This window comes from Hypomesus transpacificus, chromosome 22, assembly GCF_021917145.1.
Source record: "Hypomesus transpacificus isolate Combined female chromosome 22, fHypTra1, whole genome shotgun sequence".
NCBI lineage: Eukaryota > Metazoa > Chordata > Actinopteri > Osmeriformes > Osmeridae > Hypomesus > Hypomesus transpacificus.
In genome coordinates this window covers 8,321,326-8,342,793 of record NC_061081.1, presented here as the reverse complement: position 1 = coordinate 8,342,793, position 21,468 = coordinate 8,321,326, and the positions used below count along the sequence as shown (strand labels likewise).

At 47.9% G+C, this 21,468-nt stretch overlaps 2 protein-coding genes across 2 annotated transcripts; one reads left to right on the top strand and one right to left on the bottom strand.

The window, feature by feature from the left end:
* Positions 1-3,335: 3,335 nt before the first annotated feature.
* Positions 3,336-10,604, top strand: wfs1a (Wolfram syndrome 1a (wolframin); the record flags this gene model as incomplete). Its single annotated transcript, XM_047045278.1, has 11 exons — positions 3,336-3,627; positions 4,636-4,715; positions 5,661-5,805; positions 6,284-6,457; positions 6,612-6,686; positions 6,872-6,996; positions 7,311-7,445; positions 7,632-7,877; positions 7,980-8,258; positions 8,377-8,540; positions 8,743-10,604. Coding segments are annotated over 11 exons (2,934 nt in total), but the record flags the coding sequence as incomplete, so codon positions are not given.
* A 713-nt stretch (positions 10,605-11,317) lies between these two features.
* Positions 11,318-19,921, bottom strand: ppp2r2ca (protein phosphatase 2, regulatory subunit B, gamma a). The gene is made up of 9 exons (XM_047045671.1): positions 18,987-19,921; positions 18,484-18,581; positions 17,559-17,745; positions 17,161-17,273; positions 16,872-17,049; positions 15,014-15,178; positions 14,660-14,829; positions 14,259-14,350; positions 11,318-13,277 (listed from the first exon to the last, which is right to left on the bottom strand). The coding sequence occupies exons 1-9, from the start codon at positions 19,048-19,050 to the stop codon at positions 12,980-12,982; spliced, it is 1,365 nt and encodes a 454-aa protein (XP_046901627.1). The 5' UTR covers positions 19,051-19,921; the 3' UTR covers positions 11,318-12,979.
* Between the last annotated feature and the right edge of the window lie 1,547 nt (positions 19,922-21,468).

Genomic DNA, 21,468 nt, shown 5'->3' with positions numbered 1-21,468 from the left:
CAGAGTGCCGTCCATAGAGGGAGCATATATTTTGGACGGCGTCATAGCCGTCCATATGGACGGCGATGCTGTTCAGAGTGGCGTCCATAGAGGAAGCAGATATTTTGGACGGCGATGGATTAGCAGGGACGTCCCTCGTGCCGTCCATAGAGGGAGCAGATATTTTGGACGGCGTCATAGCCGTCCATATGGACGGCGATGCTGTTCAGAGTGCCGTCCATAGAGGGAGCATATATTTTGGACGGCGATGGATTGAATGTTTAGCAGGCTGTTGAGCTAACAGAACTGCCGAAGGCTACCATAGCATGTAGCTAGCTACATTAACTTTGGATGACTCAATCTTTTGTCAAGTTAATTTGTATGAATTGCATGTTAGTGCAATATTTACGCCTTTATTCTGTTTTTTTTACATAATCAGCAGTATGATCTCATGACAATATAGACTTGAAAAACAATATGTTATGGTTTGGGTTTGCCTATAGGCTACATATATTTTAATTATTTCGAGAATTGTTAATAAAGACTCATTTAAAAATTTAAAATTTGGAGTGTTAGGCCCATAGGCTATTACGTTTTGCATTTGTCTCCGCTCAAAGTGGTTCGTGCGCAACATTGGAGCTACTGACTGGTGGCTCCAAATCCACCCATAAAACACTTTAAACTGACGGCTTCAAAGACCTAAAGGGCAATGTATTTCATAGGGTCATAACACAATGTTAAAATCTTAATTGAGTCTTTATTAACAATTCTCGAAATATTTAAAATATATGTAGCCTATATCTAGGCAAACCCTATAACATATTGTTTTTCAAGTCTGTATTGTCATGAGATTATATTGTTGATTGGCCTACTTTTGTATGTTAAAAATAAAATAAAGGCGTAAATATATAGCCTTCACTTAAATGCAATTAATACAAAATAACGTGACAAAACTTATTGAGTCATCCACGGTTGCTGTAGCTACATTCATGGTAGCCTTTGACGGCTTTGGTTTGGCTCAACACATCGTATTGTGTTTTGCATTGGTCTCCGCTCCAAGCGAGTGTTTGTTGTTTTGCGTTTGTCTCCGTGCGCAAAGTTCGTGCGCAAGATTGGAGCTACTGACTGGTGGCTTCAAATCCACCCATAAAACACTTTAAACTGACGGTTTAAAAGACCTAAATGGCAATGTATTTCATAGGGTCATAACACAATGTTAACATTTTAAATGAGTCTTTATTAACAATTCTCGAAATAATTAAAATAAATGTAGCCTATAGGCAAACCCAAACCATAACATATTGTTTTTCAAGTCTATATTGTCATGAGATCATACTGCTGATTATGTAAAAAAAACAGAATAAAGGCGTAAATATTGCACTAACATGCAATTCATACAAATTAACTTGACAAAAGATTGAGTCATCCAAAGTTAATGTAGCTAGCTACATGCTATGGTAGCCTTCGGCAGTTCTGTTAGCTCAACAGCCTGCTAAACATTCAATCCATCGCCGTCCAAAATATATGCTCCCTCTATGGACGGCACTCTGAACAGCATCGCCGTCCATATGGACGGCTATGACGCCGTCCAAAATATCTGCTCCCTCTATGGACGGCACGAGGGACGTCCCTGCTAATCCATCGCCGTCCAAAATATCTGCTTCCTCTATGGACGGCACTCTGAACAGCATCGCCGTCCATATGGACGGCTATGACGCCGTCCAAAATATATGCTCCCTCTATGGACGGCACTCTGAACAGCATCGCCGTCCGTCCATCCATGCAAAGATCAGCAGCCATCGCCGTCAGTCTATGGACGTCCATATGGACGTCCAAAACGCAAAAAAAGATTTAGCTGCCTCTCCAGAACAGATTAATCTCTCATACATCTACTATGATAATCTACTTAAATTGTATGTTTTCCTCCTGCGGAAGAGACCTGACTGGAGCAGCACAGCAGACTGGTCTTGAAGGACTGTGGACCCATAGTTACAAATTGTTCCCAAACGCTGCTGAAAAGTGATGGCGAAGGAACAACATAGAAACGTTCATTCCGACCTAAAATTACCGTCCCCTGCCCCAGGCAATCATTTTATCATTGAGATCCACCCCGATTTAAACCAATCGGAGTGTGTATGAATGGACAGACACTTACACCGTCCAATGAGAGTGCAAATGTAGTAGGAGTGAGTGGTTGGCTGGGCATTGATATTGCCTTTGAGCGCAAGTCTGGCGGCAGTGCAATGTCTCGGGTTACTTTAAAAGGACTGACATGGATTCGGAGCAAGTACCACAATTCTAACACTGGATCTCAAAAGAACTTAGTTTATGCCTTGAAGTAATATATATATTGTTGCAATGAGTAAGTCGCTTTGAAAATCCTAAATTGAAAATCAAAAGTTTTGCTAATCAGATTTAAGTACAAATGATGCAATTAGTGCTACAGATAACTTAACTTTAGTCATCTAACTTAAATTAGATAAATAACTTTTCAAATGTGTTATTTTGTATAATCTGGCGTTGAAATAAATTGAATGTAATTATTTAAAATGTATTAGTGTTATTGATTATTTATTATTGCAGTCTATGCCTGAGGTATGTTTGTTTAAGTGTATACTGTACACACCTACATAAGCGTGTTCAGGGGTGCTGCAAGGAATTCTGGGTCCCTGGAAAAAGGTTACAGTATAAGACTATTTACTATTGGAAACCCACAATAGTGGGGCCCTGCAAACCAAGGGTTTCAGGACAAGAGATCCCTGGTCACTCCAAACAGTTAGAAGACTGAGTGTGTTGTTTGTGTAATTTCTGCTGTGGTCTCACTGAACTGCTGGTTATGTTCAATGTTAATGTGATGTTTTTAAAATGTTGTTTTGTTGTTCATAGGTGAAAAAGACCTGCCACCTCCAACCTCCCGCCCCTCCTCGATCACCCCCTCCACACTGGATGGACCTTTTGCTTCCTCCTCCACATCCCCCCCAATTATCCCCCCTTCCCTCCATGCCCCCCAACCCTGCTCGATCCCAGTCCCCCCCGAACCCACAAACCCTCTGACACCAACTCCTGCTCCATCCTCCTCTCCTCTGCCCTCCATCCCTACCGTAACCTCTCCTCCTTCAATCTCCACGACTTCATCCAGCCATGTTCCTCCTCCTCCACCTTACAGCCCCTCCTCTCCTAAACCAGCTCCCTCTGTCACCTCCTCCTCTCCTGAACCACCTCCCTCTGTCACCTCCTCCTCTCCTGAGCCACCTCCCTCTGTCACCTCCTCCTCTCCTGAACCACCTCCCTCTGTCACCTCCTCCTCTCCTGAGCCACCTCCCTCTGTCACCTCCTCCTCTCCTAAACCAGCTCCCTCTGTCACCTCCTCCTCTCCTGAACCACCTCCCTCTGTCACCTCCTCCTCTCCTAAACCACCTCCCTCTGTCACCTCCTCCACCCCTCTTACCACATCACCCGCATCAACTTCTTCTCCGCTGACCTCCTTCCCAGCCCCCAGCTCCTCTCAAGCCCCCAGCCCCTCTCTGGCCTCCCCCAGCCCTCCAGCTGCTCCCAAACAGAAGAGGTTTGCTACTGTGGCCAAGCGGGTGTTGATTCAGGAGAGGCTGAGGAAGACAGAAGAAGATGAGGGCCAAGCAGATGATGAAGGTACGGGCTGAACAAGGGCTTTCCAGACAGCTTTGGCTCCTACGTTACTATGAGCCACTGGTCACTGGTCTAAGACGGTCCTGACCACTGATAAGCTGCTGTGATTGAGAAGTTACAAACTCAGAAACTTGTGATTAGAAGGTGTGTGGACTAAAATCACATCCGATAGATTGGGGCAGTTTCAAAGAACAACACTGTTAGCTTTTGATGGAAGGCAAGCAGTAGACCTGCAGCATGCAGTAAGAGAGAAGAGGCTGACAGCTGCCGGCAGTTTAGGTTCTGACAGGTCAGGAGTGATGTTTTGAGAGAAATCTCACAAAACGAAAGAGAAGTGGTGTGGAGATGAAAGAGGTGAAAGAACATGACCTGACCTGTTCTATCTGCAATAAAGGAAGCACACACACAATCACACGCATACACACACAAAAACACACTTCTGCAAACATACAAAGACACACACATGCACATACACAAAAACCCTTCTTGTTATGCTCATGTTACAAGACATATGTCAGAGGGGTTCATTCATAGCTTGCTGCTAATGTGTTAGTAAATCACCACTGGGTCACGATGCTCTTTCTGTAAAAATACCCTGGAACAAAATTATGTTACATCTTAGAAGGCATTAGATTATCAAAGGAAATGTAAACTAGCTAGATCAAGCACAGTTGATTCAGTAAATATCAGGGCATATGTATTTGCTGGACATCTCATGCACACAGATTAGATTACAACTGGTTACACAAGCACTGGGACATGCTTAATTTCATATTATGTATCACCTATCGACAGTATGTAGTTAACAGAAAACCACCTATCTATCGAGTCTACAGAGAACCACAAAATAAGGAAGAAGGGAAAGTGCATTCAGGAACCATCTCTAAAGAAAATGGTCAAAAGTCATTTGTCAAGGTAAAATACCCAGTATTCTCCTTCTGTCAACCTCTATCCTCTCCACTTCTCCTTCCCTCCCCTATCCCCCTCTTTTCCTGGACTCACCTCTCCCAGATGGAGAGCAGGAAGAAGACCTGACCTTGGAGGAGACTGAGGAGAGGGCCAAGGCTGGAGATGCCAGAGCACAGACTAATGTGAGTCTCTCTCACTCTGTCCTTCCCTCTCTCCCCTATCTCTAAGGGTTATCCTATCCTATCTCCCTTATCTCACACCCAACCAGACTCTAAAACGCACACATGCACACAATGCTAGATGAGGCATGGGCTGCATACTGGTGAGAGTAGACATTGTGATGTGTGGAGGGCTGGTCAAGAGAGTGTGTGTCTATTTTCAGCTGCCTGAAAGATGAGCTCAAGCTCTGAATATAACACACACACACACAAACACACACATATGCAATTGTATACATGTTTTTGTGCACTCATGAAGTGTGAAACTCATGAAAACACAAAACACACACACATCTTTCTAACATTGAAAGACTAATGGTTTATATAGTCAATTTTGCATTACAGAAACGTGGTTGGATGCACATAACACACAATACTAAAAATGCAAAAGGAGCTGAGACTGCATACACGACCCTATGGTTCTGAAAGGGTAAATTCCTAGACTTGAACTTATCTGTTACTTGAACTTGTACTATAGAAATACTTCTACACTGCCCACCCACCATCTCTCTTTAAGAAATGCACACCCACACCACACATGTACACACACACGTGCACACACACACACACACACTTGTTGAATAAGGTTTGTGTGAAGTGAAAGTTAAGGAACTATAGTTATAAACTATCTGATACGAGTTTGGCTCTCTAGATAAGGAAGTATGACTAAGCTTTTGTAGGCCAAGATGAGGATGCATTGTGGGTGTTGTAGTTTAACAGAGCAGACCGAATGGAGCGATTCCAATACTTCCTATACTGAAGACAAAACTGTTTTCCCACTAGTGGACCTAACACAGCACACTATATTTGGAAACTCAATTCAGGATGAAACTGGCACAATACTGGCATGCATAAGTGTTGTGAATTATCCCTGAACAACTGTAAAAAAAAAAGTGTCCTGTTTTGCAGCTGGCTAAACATTACCTGGAGCTAGCTGAGGAGAAGGATGCGGAGCTTAATAACCGCCTGGCAGTTGATTGGCTGATGCAGGCCGCCAAGCAGGGTCGGAAGGGAGCCGCCCGGATGTTGCAGCGATGCTGGATAAAGAGGAAAGGTAGAGAGGGAGTAAGATAGAGAGATTGGGACGGGAAGAGCTTAGTGGTAGAGCATTATTCTACAGATAAAGGTACAGGTTCGAATCCCCCTGCATGTCGTTTTGGGTAAACACGTCTGTTAAATGACATTAACGTTTACATTTAGTCATTTAGCAGACGCTCTTATCCAGAGCAACTTACAGTAAGTACAGGGACATTCTCCCCGAGGCAAGTAGGGTGCAGTGCCTTGCCCACAAGGCACAAGGACACAACGTCATTTTGCACAGCCCGGAATCGAACCAACAACCTTCTGATTAATAGCCCGACTCCCTAACCGCTCAGCTATCTGACCCCCATAACATAGGGAGAGAGGGAGAAGGAGGGAGACTGGGAATGAAAGAGAAGATTAAGATGTTCTATCCTCCTCCTTGATGGTCTATCCTCCTCCTTCGTCCTATGCCCCCCCCCCTCCTCCCCCTCTTCCCCTCCTTCCTCCAGGCATAACCCCTGAGAATGAGGAGGCAGTGCGTAGACTGTCCACCGAGAGCAAGTTTGAGCAGTCAGTGCGCAAGGCGGCTATGATGATGTACTGGAAGCTAAACCCAGACAGGAAGGAGAAGATGGCCGTGTCTGAGATGATGGAGAACGTCGGCCAGGTCAATTCTGTGCAGGGTAGGTCATTCACACACACACACACACACACACACACACACACACACACACTCATGTGCACACACACACACACACAGAGTAGAAGAGAGGAGACAGACAAACACTGAAATGTTGTTGGCTGTTTTACAGTGTCGTTCTTTTCTTCTACCACCAGGTGGCATCTCTAGCAGGGTCCCGCCCACCTCAGTCCAAACACAGAAGGTTCTGGAGCGCATGGTCACCAGAGAATGTACGTGTGTGATGCACTCTGTATGCTGTCTAGGTGTAAGTGTGGTTAAAAAAGAGAAAAAGATGACAGACAGAACATTATCTCTTTGTCAGGGGTCATTCCCTACTGTATGTGTGCATAATGTGTGTGTGTGTGTATGTGTGCATAATGTGTGTGTGTATGTGTGCATATGTGTGTCCTCCTAGCTGGCCAGTACGTGGACCTGGATGACTTTGTAGAGATCACTAAGCAGTACGCCCAAGGCATCGCTCCTACACCTGGCCTGGACGCCACTCAGAAGAAGAGCCCTTCTTCCCAAGAGGACAAGACGGTACGCATGGATGATCACAACAGCATGATTGGGAATTCTACGGAATTTATGCCATTTATGTATGTGTGTGTTGAGATATGTTTCTTACATTGTGTATGGAAGCTGAGATGTGGTTCATTTGCACTTTATCTGGTGAATGTTGACCTTTAACCGAACATACAGACTCTAATGATTGAAGTACTGTTAGAACTATGCACTGACATTCTGCTGTACTCTTTATGTGCACTATTTCTATGTAACTTTCAATAAAAGCATTTGCTCAATTGCTAAAATGATGTGGACACACGTGGTGTGTGTGTGTGTGTGTCCACCAGCAGCAGAAAGGACTGGTGCCCACTCAGGGCAGGAAGAGGAGTGGTGTGTGGGGGATGGGCAAGGGTGGCGCGATGCTGGACAACAGTCGCAGCGGAGCCATGAAGAGAGCCATGGACATCAAATCCCACCTCCTGGTATGACACCACATCCAATCAGATCTCTTATGACATCACAACACTAGCATGTCACGTCCAAACACAATGCCAACATCCAACCATATCAATTGACATTATTGACCTCTCCCTCCTCGCTCCCTTTTTCTGTCTCTCCCTCCCCATTCCTCTCTCTCTCTTCTCATTTTCTCTCTTTCTCTCTCCCAGGTTTTGCAGTACCCTGTCCATGCCATCCTGGAGATGAAGGAGCACCTGATTGATTGGGCATCCCGTGCCGGCGTCCAATGGCTCAGCACGATCATCCCCACACACCACGTCAACGCGCTGATCTTCTTCTTCATCATCAGCAACCTCACCGTCGACCTCTTTGCCTTCGTGATCCCCCTGCTGGTGTTCTACCTGTCCTTCATCTCCATGGTGATCTGCACGCTGCGCATCTTCCAAAGCAGCAAGGTCAGCCGGTAGCCACGAACACCCTCCCCTCCCCTGCCCCCATGTCTCTGGATGACACACCCTCTCTCCCTTGTCTCTCTAACCCTCCCCCCCCCCCCACAGGCGTGGGAGAACTTCCGGGCCCTGACGGACCTGCTGACCCGCTTCGAGCCGGGCCTGGACGTGGAGCAGGCGGAGACCAACTTCGGCTGGAACAACCTGGAGCCCTACCTGTACTTCATCCTGTCCGTCTTCTTTGTCATCTTCTCCTTCCCGGTAGCTGACAAGGGCTGGATCCCCTGCTCCGAGCTCTACACCGTCGCCATCTTCCTCACCGCCGTCAGCTACATGAGCCTCAGCCCTTCTGCCGCTACCTACGCTCGTCGGGCGCTCATCATAGAGGTCCCGGGGGGGGGGGGAGGTGTCCACGTTTAGCTAACATCAAGTCACCGGTTATACGTTGTGTCGTGCTAACCACCTTCCTGAAGGGGTCTGTTGTTCATTGTAATGTGATTTCCAGGTGGCGTCGTCGATGTGTGCGCTCACCAGGTTCCTCCCGGAGACGATGGAGGTGCCTCGCATGCTGAGCCGCACCTTCGCCACGCTGCCACTAGGGGAGTCGGTGGTGCTGAAGCTCAGCCTCCCTTGCATCCTCTATGTCTATCTCTTCTACTTGTTCTTCAGGTAAACACGGAGGGTTTCGGCTTGTGTGTCCGTTAGTCTCTGTGGGATGTTTACGGTAGCGTGTGCTGGTGCCCGTTGGACAGGATATTGTTTAGGTATCTGCTTAGTATGTTATTCAGGTGATGCTGAGTCACTTTGAATGAGTAGTGAATATCAAGCATTCTCTTTCCCCCTTCCCCTCTGCCTCCCTCCTCACACCCAGCATGGCTCGTATGCGTGGGTTCCGAGGCACCTACTGCTTCCTGGTCCCCTACCTGGTGTGCTTCATGTGGTGGGAGTTCTCTGTGGTGCTCCTCCAGAACTCCTCGCCCTTGGGTCTCATCCGCACCTGCGTGGCCTACTTCCTGTTCTTGTTTGCCCTGCCCGTGTTGGCGGTGGGTCTGGCTGCCCTGCTGTTCATCCAGCTGGTCAAGTGGTTCCTGGAGCTGGAGCTGACCAAGATGCTGGTGACCTTGGCGGTGTGCGCCATCCCAGTCACCCTGCGCCTCTGGACTCGATTCAGCCTCTCCATCCTGGATGTGTTCCACACCCTGACGCACCGCGGCGTGGTCAAGCTCATCCTGGCCTGCATCTGCACTGTGGTGTTCTTCTGCTGGATGTATGTGTACCACACAGAGGGGCTGAAGGTGTACAACTCCACGCTGACCTGGAGACAGTACGGGCAGCTGTGCGGCCCAGCGTCCTGGGACACCAAGGGCGTGGCCCAGACGCAGGTGTTCTGCTCTCACCTGGAGGGGCACCGCGTCACCTGGACGGGCACCTTCAAGCACGTGAGCGTAGCGGAGACGGAGAACGGGGCCCAGTCCGTCATCAACATGCTGCCCGTGTTCATGGGGGACTGGCTGCGCTGCCTCTATGGGGAGAAGTATCCCAAATGCGAGCAGAGGAACACTTCGGCCATCGCCGCTTCCGTCCTTGGTAACTTCACGACCGGCGCAGACAGCGACGCCGACCCCCCGGGGTCGCCCTCCCAACTGCCGGTCACCGCCCCGGTCCTGCTGCACATGCATGAAGAGGAGCTGTGTCAGATCAAAGTGCTGGCTAAGCACGGCTGCCATGTCAAGCGCTTTGACAGCCACCGCTTCCAGGTGATGGTGGGCATGCTCCAGGAGGGGGGCGGCGCTGCCGACCCTGCCCGGGACATCGTCCTCATGGCCAGCCACGAGTTCAGGCAGGTCCTGCTGAACTTGGAACCAGGAAGCACAGTTGAGTTCAGCACCAAGCTGGGGGGTCGTCTGGGGGGTCGGGTCCCGGCCTTCGAGCTGAAGGCCATCAACTGCCTGGACTGCATGTCCTCACTGCTGCCTGAGGGACGCCAGGTGAAGATCGAACGGGACTGGAGACGTACCACGTTGCGCGCTGTGAAGTTTGCCTTCGACTTCTTCTTCTCGCCCTTCCTGTCAGCCAGGATCAACGTGTGACACATTTAAGGGAGAATAAGCAGTGTGATGAAGACAGACAGGGAGAGAGAGAGAATGGTAGAAAGAGTGAGGTTGAATTTTGTTTTCTTTTCTCTGTATTTTTGTCTCTTGGGGTGGCTGGCGTGTTACCGTGGTCACACACAGCATTGTTTACAGATGGTGTCCTTTCGAACACAAGACATTTTATGCTGCAAATAGGAGAAAATGTTTTCATTTGGAATAGCATGCTTTTGCATGTGTTTACAATGGTGGTGTTACAAATTGGGTAAAAAAATGTGGTAATCTCTTGCCTTTTAAACAAATGTGTATGAGCAAATGTGTGTCCCGGGGTTATGTGTGTGTGTATTTTTACAGTACAAATGTGAAGTATTTATCTGCAGTGGGCTGTCTAACAGTAGTTAAACTGAGTGTGGTACTTCAAACAAACATTTTATTTTAACAAAACATTATTATTTGGTATTTGTATTTTGTGCTGTCTTATATTACCGCTGTGTCTTATAGTGGCTCATGTCAGTAAGCACAGAAACACCCACACACACGACACCAACCAACCGACCAGAATAAGGCTGTCTCTGAGAACTGAAGGCTTTGAAAATGTTCCAGTTCTATATTTGGTCACACCACAAACCTGTTCTAACTGGCAGCAGTGGTGTCCCTTACGCTGGTGTACTGTTTCACAGAGCCAGCAGCTCAAAGCTGGGACTTCATTATGGCCCTAAACACACTGTACAGTCTCTCACGGCCTTCTGAGGCTGTGTCCTTCAGTCTCAGTCATGTCAGCTACATTGAGACGAGGCCAGCTGCTGTCTTCCCTCTGGCAGACCTCTGTCCACTTCACATCCTAATCTACACTCGCTGTTCTCTGTCTGCAGTATTTGTGCGCTGACTGCATCCGACAGTTGCTGCACTGTTGTTAGGGAAATCTATCACCACACAATGCGTATACTCATTCCATCTAATTTGGAGGGGGCTTAGTTAGCCTAGCATGCTATCTTTTAGTGGCCTGCATTTCACTTGATGTCCGTCATTTTGCTTTGTCATGACTTATCAAATATCATCTTGCGCTTTCTCTCTGGGTGACAATAGGTTATAATTTTATGTATTGCTGATTACATCATAATGTACAATACTTTGATCATGTCATGGCTTTGCTTTCATCAAGAAGTTGTCTTTCTTTGATGATGTCACGTAAACAAACGTGCGACTTGACTTACACGGAAATGCAGCTATCTGTGTGTGCTGTTGATCTCAAGGCAACATTGCCCAGGAAACATAACTGATTCAATGTACCTGTTTTCACCTGCAATTAAATAAATGACTGATCCAACAAACCACAGCAGACAAAGTCCCAGTCACTCCTACAGTTTATTTTCTCTTATTTATTCACATTCCTTCATTCGTCTCATTTCAGGTTCAAATTTGTGAGTCTGTCTTCAGATTAGAATAGTCTTCTGTTAGTTCTTTACGTTTTTTTCTGTAGTTGTATAGATATACAGGCTAAGAACACAGGATAAGGGCAAACATGCTACTGTACTGTGTTCCTGGACACAGAACTAACTTTGTACTGGTCCTCTGTGTGTGACTAGGATGGCTATGGAGGCTGGACTGCTGCTGCGGTTGGATGAGAGGAGAGGGACGCGTGATGTGGTGATGCCCCCCTCCTCGTTTTCTTTGTTGTGTTTACCATCAGGCATGCAAATACTATTTGCAACTCCTGTCAAATACTTATTGTATAATATAATAATTATACAATTATTATACAATATTATAATAATTATAATAATTTGACATAACTGTCAAAACCATCCATATCAGACAACAGCATCATTTCATTAAGGGCAAACTGCAAAGCAAATACACTGACCAAGTCTGTTGGTTTGTTAGGTTGATCAGACTAATGGTCTCCCCTGACTGTACATGGTGGTGAAGTGTTAGCCCTGGCATTACAACACAGTCTCTGTTATCACCTATGGTGTGGTAGCATGGAGATATGATCCTTGTTCTACAGTGGAGAAGCAGCTGATGTACAGTGAGAGGAACTCCTACGATGACAGTATCATTGAGATATAAGAGGGGTGAGAAGAGGAGGGATTGGCTGAAATCAAGACAGGGAGGTAAACAGATAGAACAACAGAGAAACAAAGTCATTTGACATCAATATGAAAGGCTCTTGAAATATACTTCCACAGGGATCATCTAACAGCCCTTTCAGGAAGTCTGTTTCTCAGATTGGACAAACTCAGATTCTAAACTTATCAAAACTCTTCTTCAGTTTTGGGCTAACTCTACATAATGTGTTGACTGACAAGAACAGTGTTTATATTAGAAACAGTGACAGATATGGGTATATACAGACAATGTAATATGGAGAGTGTATACAACATCAAGTATAACAGTTGTTAAGTAAAGGAAGCTTGTGTATGGGACAGTAAGACCACATTGTGTGAGTACAATTACTTCCAAGTCAAACCCTCAAAGGTCATCTTTGCATTTCTTGGGGAGTGCCGTTCCAGGTGAATGGACCAGGCAAGTTCACCGGCACATTAAGATATTACCGGAATGTGTCCATCCCTTAACCGGTAAACAGTAAGACAACATTCAAACTACTGTCTGCGGTGAAAGAAAGTGCAGACATTGATTGGCTCCAGACACTGTGGAGGACTTGTACATTGTCGACTTCGGCTGCTTGTAAGTTACGGCAGTTGAGTCAGGCCTCCTAGTGACAAAATCCACCACATTGTGAATCCAGTAGGGGTGAATACGTGAGTGGGGAAGTGCTACAGGATAAGTGATGGGCTTGCGTTTGGTGAGCCGTTTAACTCTGAGACATTGCTGCCCTGCCGACTGCTAAGGATTTCTGCATCTCTGTATTTCCATGTCACCCAATCAGATCCTGTCGAATGTATTGATCTTCCCCATGAAATGTGAACCGTGGCAAAGGGTTCAAAGGTTCATCCGCTGACTGTAGCATGTGAGGTCCAGGATATGAGGTTGACATTTTGTGTGTCAGCGTGTGTGTCACTGTCCGTGAGTCTCAGGGTTGACCCTGTCCTGGAAGATGTAGAGGTTATTGGTGGCTGCTATGGCAATGATGTTCTCCGCTGGGTGCCAGGCCATGTGGAGGATCTTCTTGGTGAAGTCCAGGCTGTCCACGCCCACGTCGCCACGGCGACGCTTGCCGCCTGAGTAGACGCGCCGTGTACGTAGCACAGCTCGAGGTTTGCTGGTCTCCCGCCACGCCTCCAGGGTCACGCCCTTCCCTGTCTCCCTGTCAAACATCCGGAAGAAGCTGTTGTACGCCCCCGTCATGATCACGCTGGGGAGAGGAGAGAGGGGGAGGTCAGGGGAAGAGACAGAGGGGAGGAGGAGAAGGGGAAAGAAAAGATCAAAAGGAAATATGGGGGGGGAAATGGAATTAGAGAGGGAAAAAAGGGAGCGAGTAGGAGGGGAGGAGAGTGGAAGAGGTCGAGGGTGGTTGAGAGGAGGGAACAGAATAACAGAAAAGGAAGCAGTAAAGAGGGGAGGATAGAAGGCAAAGCAGACAGAAGAGGAGGTCAGTTGATGGAAGGGATGGAGAGGATTGGAGGAGTGAGCAGGAAATAAGGGATGGAGAGGATTGGAGGAGTGAGCAGGAAATAAGGGATGGAGAGGATTGGAGGAGTGAGCAGGAAATAAGGGATGGAGAGGATTGGAGGAGTGAGCAGGAAATAAGGGATGGAGAGGATTGGAGGAGTGAGCAGGAAATAAGGGATGGAGAGGATTGGAGGAGTGAGCAGGAAATAAGGGATGGAGAGGATTGGAGGAGTGAGCAGGAAATAAGGGATGGAGAGGATTGGAGGAGTGAGCAGGAAATAAGGGATGGAGAGGATTGGAGGAGTGAGCAGGAAATAAGGGATGGAGAGGATTGGAGGAGTGAGCAGGAAATAAGGGATGGAGAGGATTGGAGGAGTGAGCAGGAAATAAGGGATGGAGAGGATTGGAGGAGTGAGCAGGAAATAAGGGATGGAGAGGATTGGAGGAGTGAGCAGGAAATAAGGGATGGAGAGGATTTGAGGAGTGAGCAGGAAATAAGGGATGGAGAGGATTGGAGGAGTGAGCAGGAAATAAGGGATGGAGAGGATTGGAGGAGTGAGCAGGAAATAAGGGATGGATGGGAGATGTGCACAGCCAGTTAGTGGGATTGATTGAAATGTCAGAGAAATGCCAAGCAGAGGATAGAGGGAAACGGACCTGTCACACAAACTGTTTCACACACACACACACACACACACAAACACATCCCACACACACACCCTACCTATCTGAGCTGTTCCAGACACACTCAAACTTGTCAAAGATGCAGTCATTCTCATACAGAGAACACAGCTTGCTCCTCAGGTACTCATGCACCTGCCCAGAAGAGGGAGAGGGATGGGGAAAGGGGGGAGAGGGAGGAGAGGGGGAGAACGAGCGGGTGAAGTGAGAGTAGAAGAGAGGCGGAGAGGGAGAAAGAGACAGACACAGAAATTTAGACATTGAATGTACGCCACATTTACACAATGCCATGGTAACAGCTTACTCTCTCAGTCTATAATACAATCCTTATTACATCTAACATTTTAGCATTTAGATTCTATAGATTGACTATCTTTTCCTCACTCTCACAGGAGTCCACAGACCCTGTTTTCCACTACATGTGTTTAGGGTTCATGATGTCACCTGGTAGGTCTCCACAGGGCCCTTCTCCATATGCAGGTCCCACACCTTGGTGGTGAGGTAGTCTCTGGTGAGCAGGTACCTCCCGCTGTGGCTGAACTTCACGTCTGACACCGAGGAGATGATCTCAGAGAAGAAGGACCGGCTTCCCGGGTCCTCCGGCTCCTCAAACACTAATGGGAGGAAGAGAGACACACAGAGATTTAGATATTAACGTACGCCACATTTCCACAATGCCTGGTAACCTATGCTATGTCTGGGTTCAGGTGCTTCTGTGTGTGTTCTGTGTGTGTGTGCACAGTGTTACACATTTGTGATAGTGTGTGTGTGTTTGATTGTCCATGGGTTCACCCTCACGTTTGGTGTGTCTGTCGCAGAGGGCGCCGGCCCTCATGTCACACAGCCTCAGGGTGCCCTTGCTGCTGCTGTAGACGAACAGGTGGCAGTGCTGTGGGTGGAACTCTGCTGAGGTGATCACCTCTGTCAGCTCCTCCATGTTGGCTGGCTTGATATCCACAATGTCTGAGGGAGGTGTGGTCAGGGAGAAGTACAACAGTCACTCGGAGGGTCGGAGGGATGGAAGGGTTAGGGGGAGGGATGGAGGTACAGATGGAAGGGTTAGGGGGAGGGATGGAGGTACAGATGGAAGGGTTAGGGGGAGGGATGGAGGTACAGATGGAAGGGTTAGGGGGAGGGATGGAGGTACAGATGGAAGGGTTAGGGGGAGGGATGGAGGTACAGATGGAAGGGTTAGGGGGAGGGATGGAGGTACAGATGGAAGGGTTAGGGGGAGGGATGGAGGTACAGATGGAAGGGTTAGGGGGAGGGATGGAGGTACAGATGGAAGGGTTAGGGGGAGGGATGGAGGTACAGATGGAAGGGTTAGGGGGAGGGATGGAGGTACAGATGGAAGGGTTAGGGGGAGGGATGGAGGTACAGATGGAAGGGTTAGGGGGAGGGATGGAGGTACAGATGGAAGGGTTAGGGGGAGGGATGGAGGTACAGATGGAAGGGTTAGGGGGAGGGATGGAGGTACAGATGGAAGGGTTAGGGGGAGGGATGGAGGTACAGATGGAAGGGTTAGGGGGAGGGATGGAGGTACAGATGGAAGGGTTAGGGGGAGGGATGGAGGTACAGATGGAAGGGTTAGGGGGAGGGATGGAGGTACAGATGGAAGGGTTAGGGGGAGGGATGGAGGTACAGATGGAAGGGTTAGGGGGAGGGATGGAGGTACAGATGGAAGGGTTAGGGGGAGGGATGGAGGTACAGATGGAAGGGTTAGGGGGAGGGATGGAGGTACAGATGGAAGGGTTAGGGGGAGGGATGGAGGTACAGATGGAAGGGTTAGGGGGAGGGATGGAGGTACAGATGGAAGGGTTAGGGGGAGGGATGGAGGTACAGATGGAAGGGTTAGGGGGAGGGATGGAGGTACAGATGGAAGGGTTAGGGGGAGGGATGGAGGTACAGATGGAAGGGTTAGGGGGAGGGATGGAGGTACAGATGGAAGGGTTAGGGGGAGGGATGGAGGTACAGATGGAAGGGTTAGGGGGAGGGATGGAGGTACAGATGGAAGGGTTAGGGGGAGGGATGGAGGTACAGATGGAAGGGTTAGGGGGAGGGATGGAGGTACAGATGGAAGGGTTAGGGGGAGGGATGGAGGTACAGATGGAAGGGTTAGGGGGAGGGATGGAGGTACAGATGGAAGGGTTAGGGGGAGGGATGGAGGTACAGATGGAAGGGTTAGGGGGAGGGATGGAGGTACAGATGGAAGGGTTAGGGGGAGGGATGGAGGTACAGATGGAAGGGTTAGGGGGAGGGATGGAGGTACAGATGGAAGGGTTAGGGGGAGGGATTTAGGTACAGATGGAAGGGTTAGGGGGAGGGATGGAGGTACAGATGGAAGGGTTGGGGGGAGGGATATGGGCGGTGATGAGGGTTGGGTGGGATTGTTTTCTGCTCTTAATCTGTTCTGTTTTATCATGTGCACTAACTCTCACACACAAGATTCACATTGCTATATGCAGCGGTTCCTGTGTGGTTTAGAGGAGAGAGTGCGCTGTGAGTAAATTATTTAAACTCCCTTCCACGGATGGTGCTCAGCCTTTCTAGGTCAGCTTCCTGTTCAGAAAGGAACTGGCAGGAGAGGCTTGTTGTGTGTGTCTGTGTGTGTTTATTTGTGTGTGCGTGTGTGTGCTCGACCAGGTGGGAAGGATACTGAAGCTGCGGTCGGTGATGCCCAAATTCCACATGTTGATGCGCAGGTCATCAGCAGACAGGTAGGTCTCTCCATCGCTGTTGACGGAGATGGAGTTGACGTGGTAGGTGTGTCCGTTGGAGAACACTCGTCTGGGACGAACCTCCACCATCAGATCTGTGGGCTTCAGCACCGGCACCTGGGATGGAGAGAAGGATGGATGGATGGAGAGAATGAGGGAGGTGTGTGTGTATCCCTGCCGGTGTGTGTGTGTGTGTGTGGGGGTGTGGGGGTGTGTGTCCGACCCCACCTGCAGTGAGGTGACAGTGGCGATGTCCTTGATCCTGCCCTCCTCGTCCTTCAGGTTGTATCCCTCAGGACGCTTGTCTCTCTCGCTCACTTTCCAGAGCTTGATGGTCTTATCTGTCTCAGAGGGGAACGGGGTCAGAGGAACTGGTGAACACATCCTGGACCAGCGGGCCTCCAGGCTCCTGAGAGAACACCTGAACACCTTAGATATATGAATGGATGGTGAAGGCTGTCCTGCTATCACCAATACTTTCATGTTAGACCAACGAGTGTCTTCAATACGGGAGGGGCGAGGGAGGCATTCATCAGAGTATTGAAACTGAGCTCCAGATAGTTCATAGGAGGAAGTCGGTTTTGTTTTTGTTGTCAGGCAGCATTATGGGTGTTGTGTTTCCTCACCATTGGTGGAGAGGAGGAAGTGGGCGGCGTTCTGTTGGGGGAGCCAGCGGATCTTGTTGATCTTCTCCTCGATCTCCAGGCTCTTCAGGTAGTCAAAGTCCGGTTCGTGGCTCTGGAACGTGCTGTAGACATTGTACTCCCCCGACTCCCCCACTGCCTCCCCTACGTCCTCAGCCTCCCCTTTAGACTGGAAGAGCAGGGAGACAGAAAAGCTCAGCCCTCACTCACAGGGATGATGGCACCCCTTTGCACCCCTTTTAATTCAGTCAACCCATGGCCATGAAGAAAGCACAGCAAAAAAGACCTCCCCCACCCCTCTCTTCCTCCACCTTTGTCCCTCTGTCTCCTTAGTTCCATCCAACGTCTATAAAGCCGAACAATGGATTTTGGTGTTTCAAAACCCATTGACACTGTATGACTATGTTTAGCTTGTGTTCTGCTCCTCTCTCTTACCAACCGTCTCTGGAGGAGGGGATCCCTCTCTGAATTGCTCCTCCCAAGGTTTCTTCCATTTTTTCTCCCGGTGGGAGTTTTTCTGGGAGTTTTTCCTTGTCTTCCTTGAGGGTTTAGGTTGGTTGAGGGGCAGTTCTATGGGCGCATGTGAAGCCCTCTGTGACATGCTTGCGTGTAAAAAGGGCTATACAAATAAATTTGATTTGATTTGATTTGAGTTCCCTCCCATCTCTGTCATTCTCCCTCAACCGGTGTCTTTTTTTCTCTACCTCACCCTTGTCCCCCTCCCTCCCTTCCTTCCTCCCTCCCTCCCTCCCTCCCTCCCTCCCTCCCTCCCTCCCTCCCTCCCTCCCTCCCTCCCTCCCTCTGTCCCTCTGTCTCTCTCTCTACCTACTTCCACCCTTTCTCTTTCCCTCTCTCTCTACCTACTTCCACCCTTTCTCTTTCCCTCCCTCTCTCCCTTCCTTCCTACCTCTGTCTCTCTCTGGAAGATGACCACACGGCCGCCCTTGTCCCCTGTGGCCAGCAGGTGGCCGGTCTGGTTGAATTCCACCGTGGAGATGACATCAGCTGGGGAGGGAGAGGGAAAAGGAGCAGGGAAAAGAATTAAAGAGAGAGAGATGATTGAGAGAGAAGGATGAGGGAGGAGGAGAGAAGGATGGGGAGGGCAAAGAGGGACGGAAATAGGGAAAGAGAGGGATGAGGGAGAGGAACGAGGGAGAGAGATGGATGGATGAGAGAGGGAATAAGGGAGTTAGAGTAATGTGGTAGAACGAGAAAAAAACGACAGTCAGGGGTAAGGACAGAATCAGGGAAGAGTTACCCCTGTGTTCAACAACACAGGGGTAACATTCTGTGCTCCAAATATAGACCCACGGAGAGGACAGGAGAAATCAGGCCTAATTCATGAACACGTATCGAGCTGGCACAGTGACCTGGTGTGTTTGTGCATGTGTGCGTGTGTTCATGCAGTACCTTCAGTGACGTAGTCTCGGAGGAAGCTGTGGTTGATCTTGGAGCTCTCAGTATCCTCGCCCATCTGAAGCTGAGGGGTAACCCGCCCACGCGCCCGCCCTGAAGGGAACGGTCCAATCCGTGCTCTCGCTCCTCTCCCAGGTTCCGCCCATGCTGCCGCGGCCTAGCGGAGCGGCCTGGAGCAGGGCATCGTGGGAAAACAGGCAGCTCGGAAGGAAGGCCGCAGGATTGGGACAGACGGCGGAGGGGGGGATGGAGAGGAGAGAGAGGCAAAGACGAGCGAGGTGGGAAAGGGAGGGAGAGGGAGAGGGGAATGGAGAGATGGTCGGGAAGAGAGTGAGATGCTGACAAAGACAAAGGGAAGTAGCGGATCTCCGACACACACCTACTGCATGAGGGAGGTGTGACCTCTGGCGTGATGACACACACACACCCTAAAACACACGCAACTTCCTCATACACACACACCAGCACAAAATCTTCACTAGATCAAGCCCCTAGAAGAAGCAGGTGACAGGCCCTCGTCTGTGCATGTGAGAGAAGAGAGATAGACAGAAACCGAGACGGAGAGAAGCAGTCCTTATCCAACCCGGTGGTACAGCCCCAGTCCCAGTTTGTGTGTGTGTCTGATATCCTCGGCTCTGCGGTATCTCCTCCTCAGCAACAACCGGTCCCAAGGTACAGTTGTGTAAGGTAGTCCTTGGTTTAAAAAGCTGACAACGTGATGGCCTTGTCTTTTACAAGAGGCGGAGGATAAGCATTGGCCTGTCTGCCTGCTCGCTGTCACTGTGCGTCCTCTCCTGCGGTATGTGAGCGTGTGTGTGGAGAAAGAGAGAGAGCGAGAGAGCGGCAGTGATGGGGAAAAAAGGATAAGCAAAAGGTAGAAAAAGAGAGAGAGGGAGAGAGGGAAAGAGAAATAAGAGACAGCCAGTCGGTTGTCTGCTGATGCTGGGGATCTGTGCAGCATTTACTGTGTCATGGCAGCCTCCTCTCAGTCTGGCCAATCAGGGACCAGCTGTGGTTTCTGAGCCCCACCCACTGCAGGTGACGGGACAGAAAAGGCCAGAAGAGGGAGCTATGAGACACAGTTATAAAAACAACATACATGAAGATTAAAAAATTATATATGATATATCACAAATATATCAACCTGATACTTAAAATATATTTCACATGTGAGTGTTCCACCTGCCACTACTATAATTTTGTATTTAAATTAATATATATATATATATACTTGATCTATATATATATATATTCACATTTTTTCTACCTTTTGAAAATGTATTATTGTATGGGTTGATACGCAATTTAGTATAATTGATAGAACAGTCCAGATCTTGATTCCTAAGGAACGACTCACAAACAACCTTTTCTTAATTTGTCACTGTTGTGTATAAGTTTAACTAGAGAGGGCAGGCTACCATTTCTGTGGAAATTGTAGCGAGGTGAAGTTCATATTCGACATTTGTCTCACATTCGGAAGAAAATCGCTTATCTCTGAAAATAGCATGAAATCCTGGATAATCTTAATAACCTTTTCAAAATTGTACTGACAAATCTCAAATTGACACCAGTTTATTCTACTAATGTCTGTCTTACTTTCACAACCTTTACCTTTGCAATTAAATTCAAAAACAAAATGATTTTGAAAAATTTGAATTTGAAAAAGTTGTTAAATTTAGCGAGGATTTCATGCTATTTTCAGAGGTTAAAAATGTCATATTTTTTTCTTTTAAACGTAATTGAAAAATTAAAGGGTGTGGAAGCATTCCAGACATTATTAGAATAATATGGTGTCAATTTGAGATTTGTCATGACAATTTTGACAAAGTTATTGAGCTTTGCGAGGATTTCATGATATTTTCAGAGATTATCGATTTTCGATCATTTTGTTTGAAATTTAATTGCAAAAGTAATGGTTTTAGAAGTAGGCCAGACATGATTAGAATATTCTGGTGACAGTTTGAGGTTTTATATCCATAGAAATACAATGAAACACATACATTTTCTAACTTGTAAGGTTAGTTTTCACCCAGTTAACGCGACGCTGCGTCTTCCGAATATGAGACGAATGTCAAATGTCGAATATGAAACTTCACCTCGGTGGAAATTGAGGGGTGTGCTTGCATTGGTTTGCAAATTTACAGCAAAAAAGCGACAGACCACTGCACTTTTTTCTTTCTTTTTAAAAAAAGAGTTGAGAAGAACAATGTTGAGTAAGTAACATAGTCAAATGGGAGGAGTCAGGTGGCCGAGCGGTGAGGGAGTGTCTGCTAAATGACTAAATGTAAATATAAGAGGCCACTGCAAATTTGACCGTCCCTCAAAATTGTCCTTTGTGGTAAGCTAACTTGTGTACAGTGTACTACAGTGTAACTACTACCAAGGGTTTTAATTGTTAATTGAATTGTGTCTATTGTTATTGTTATTTGTATTGTATGTTATATTTTATGATTGTAACTTTTACTTTTTACTGTAC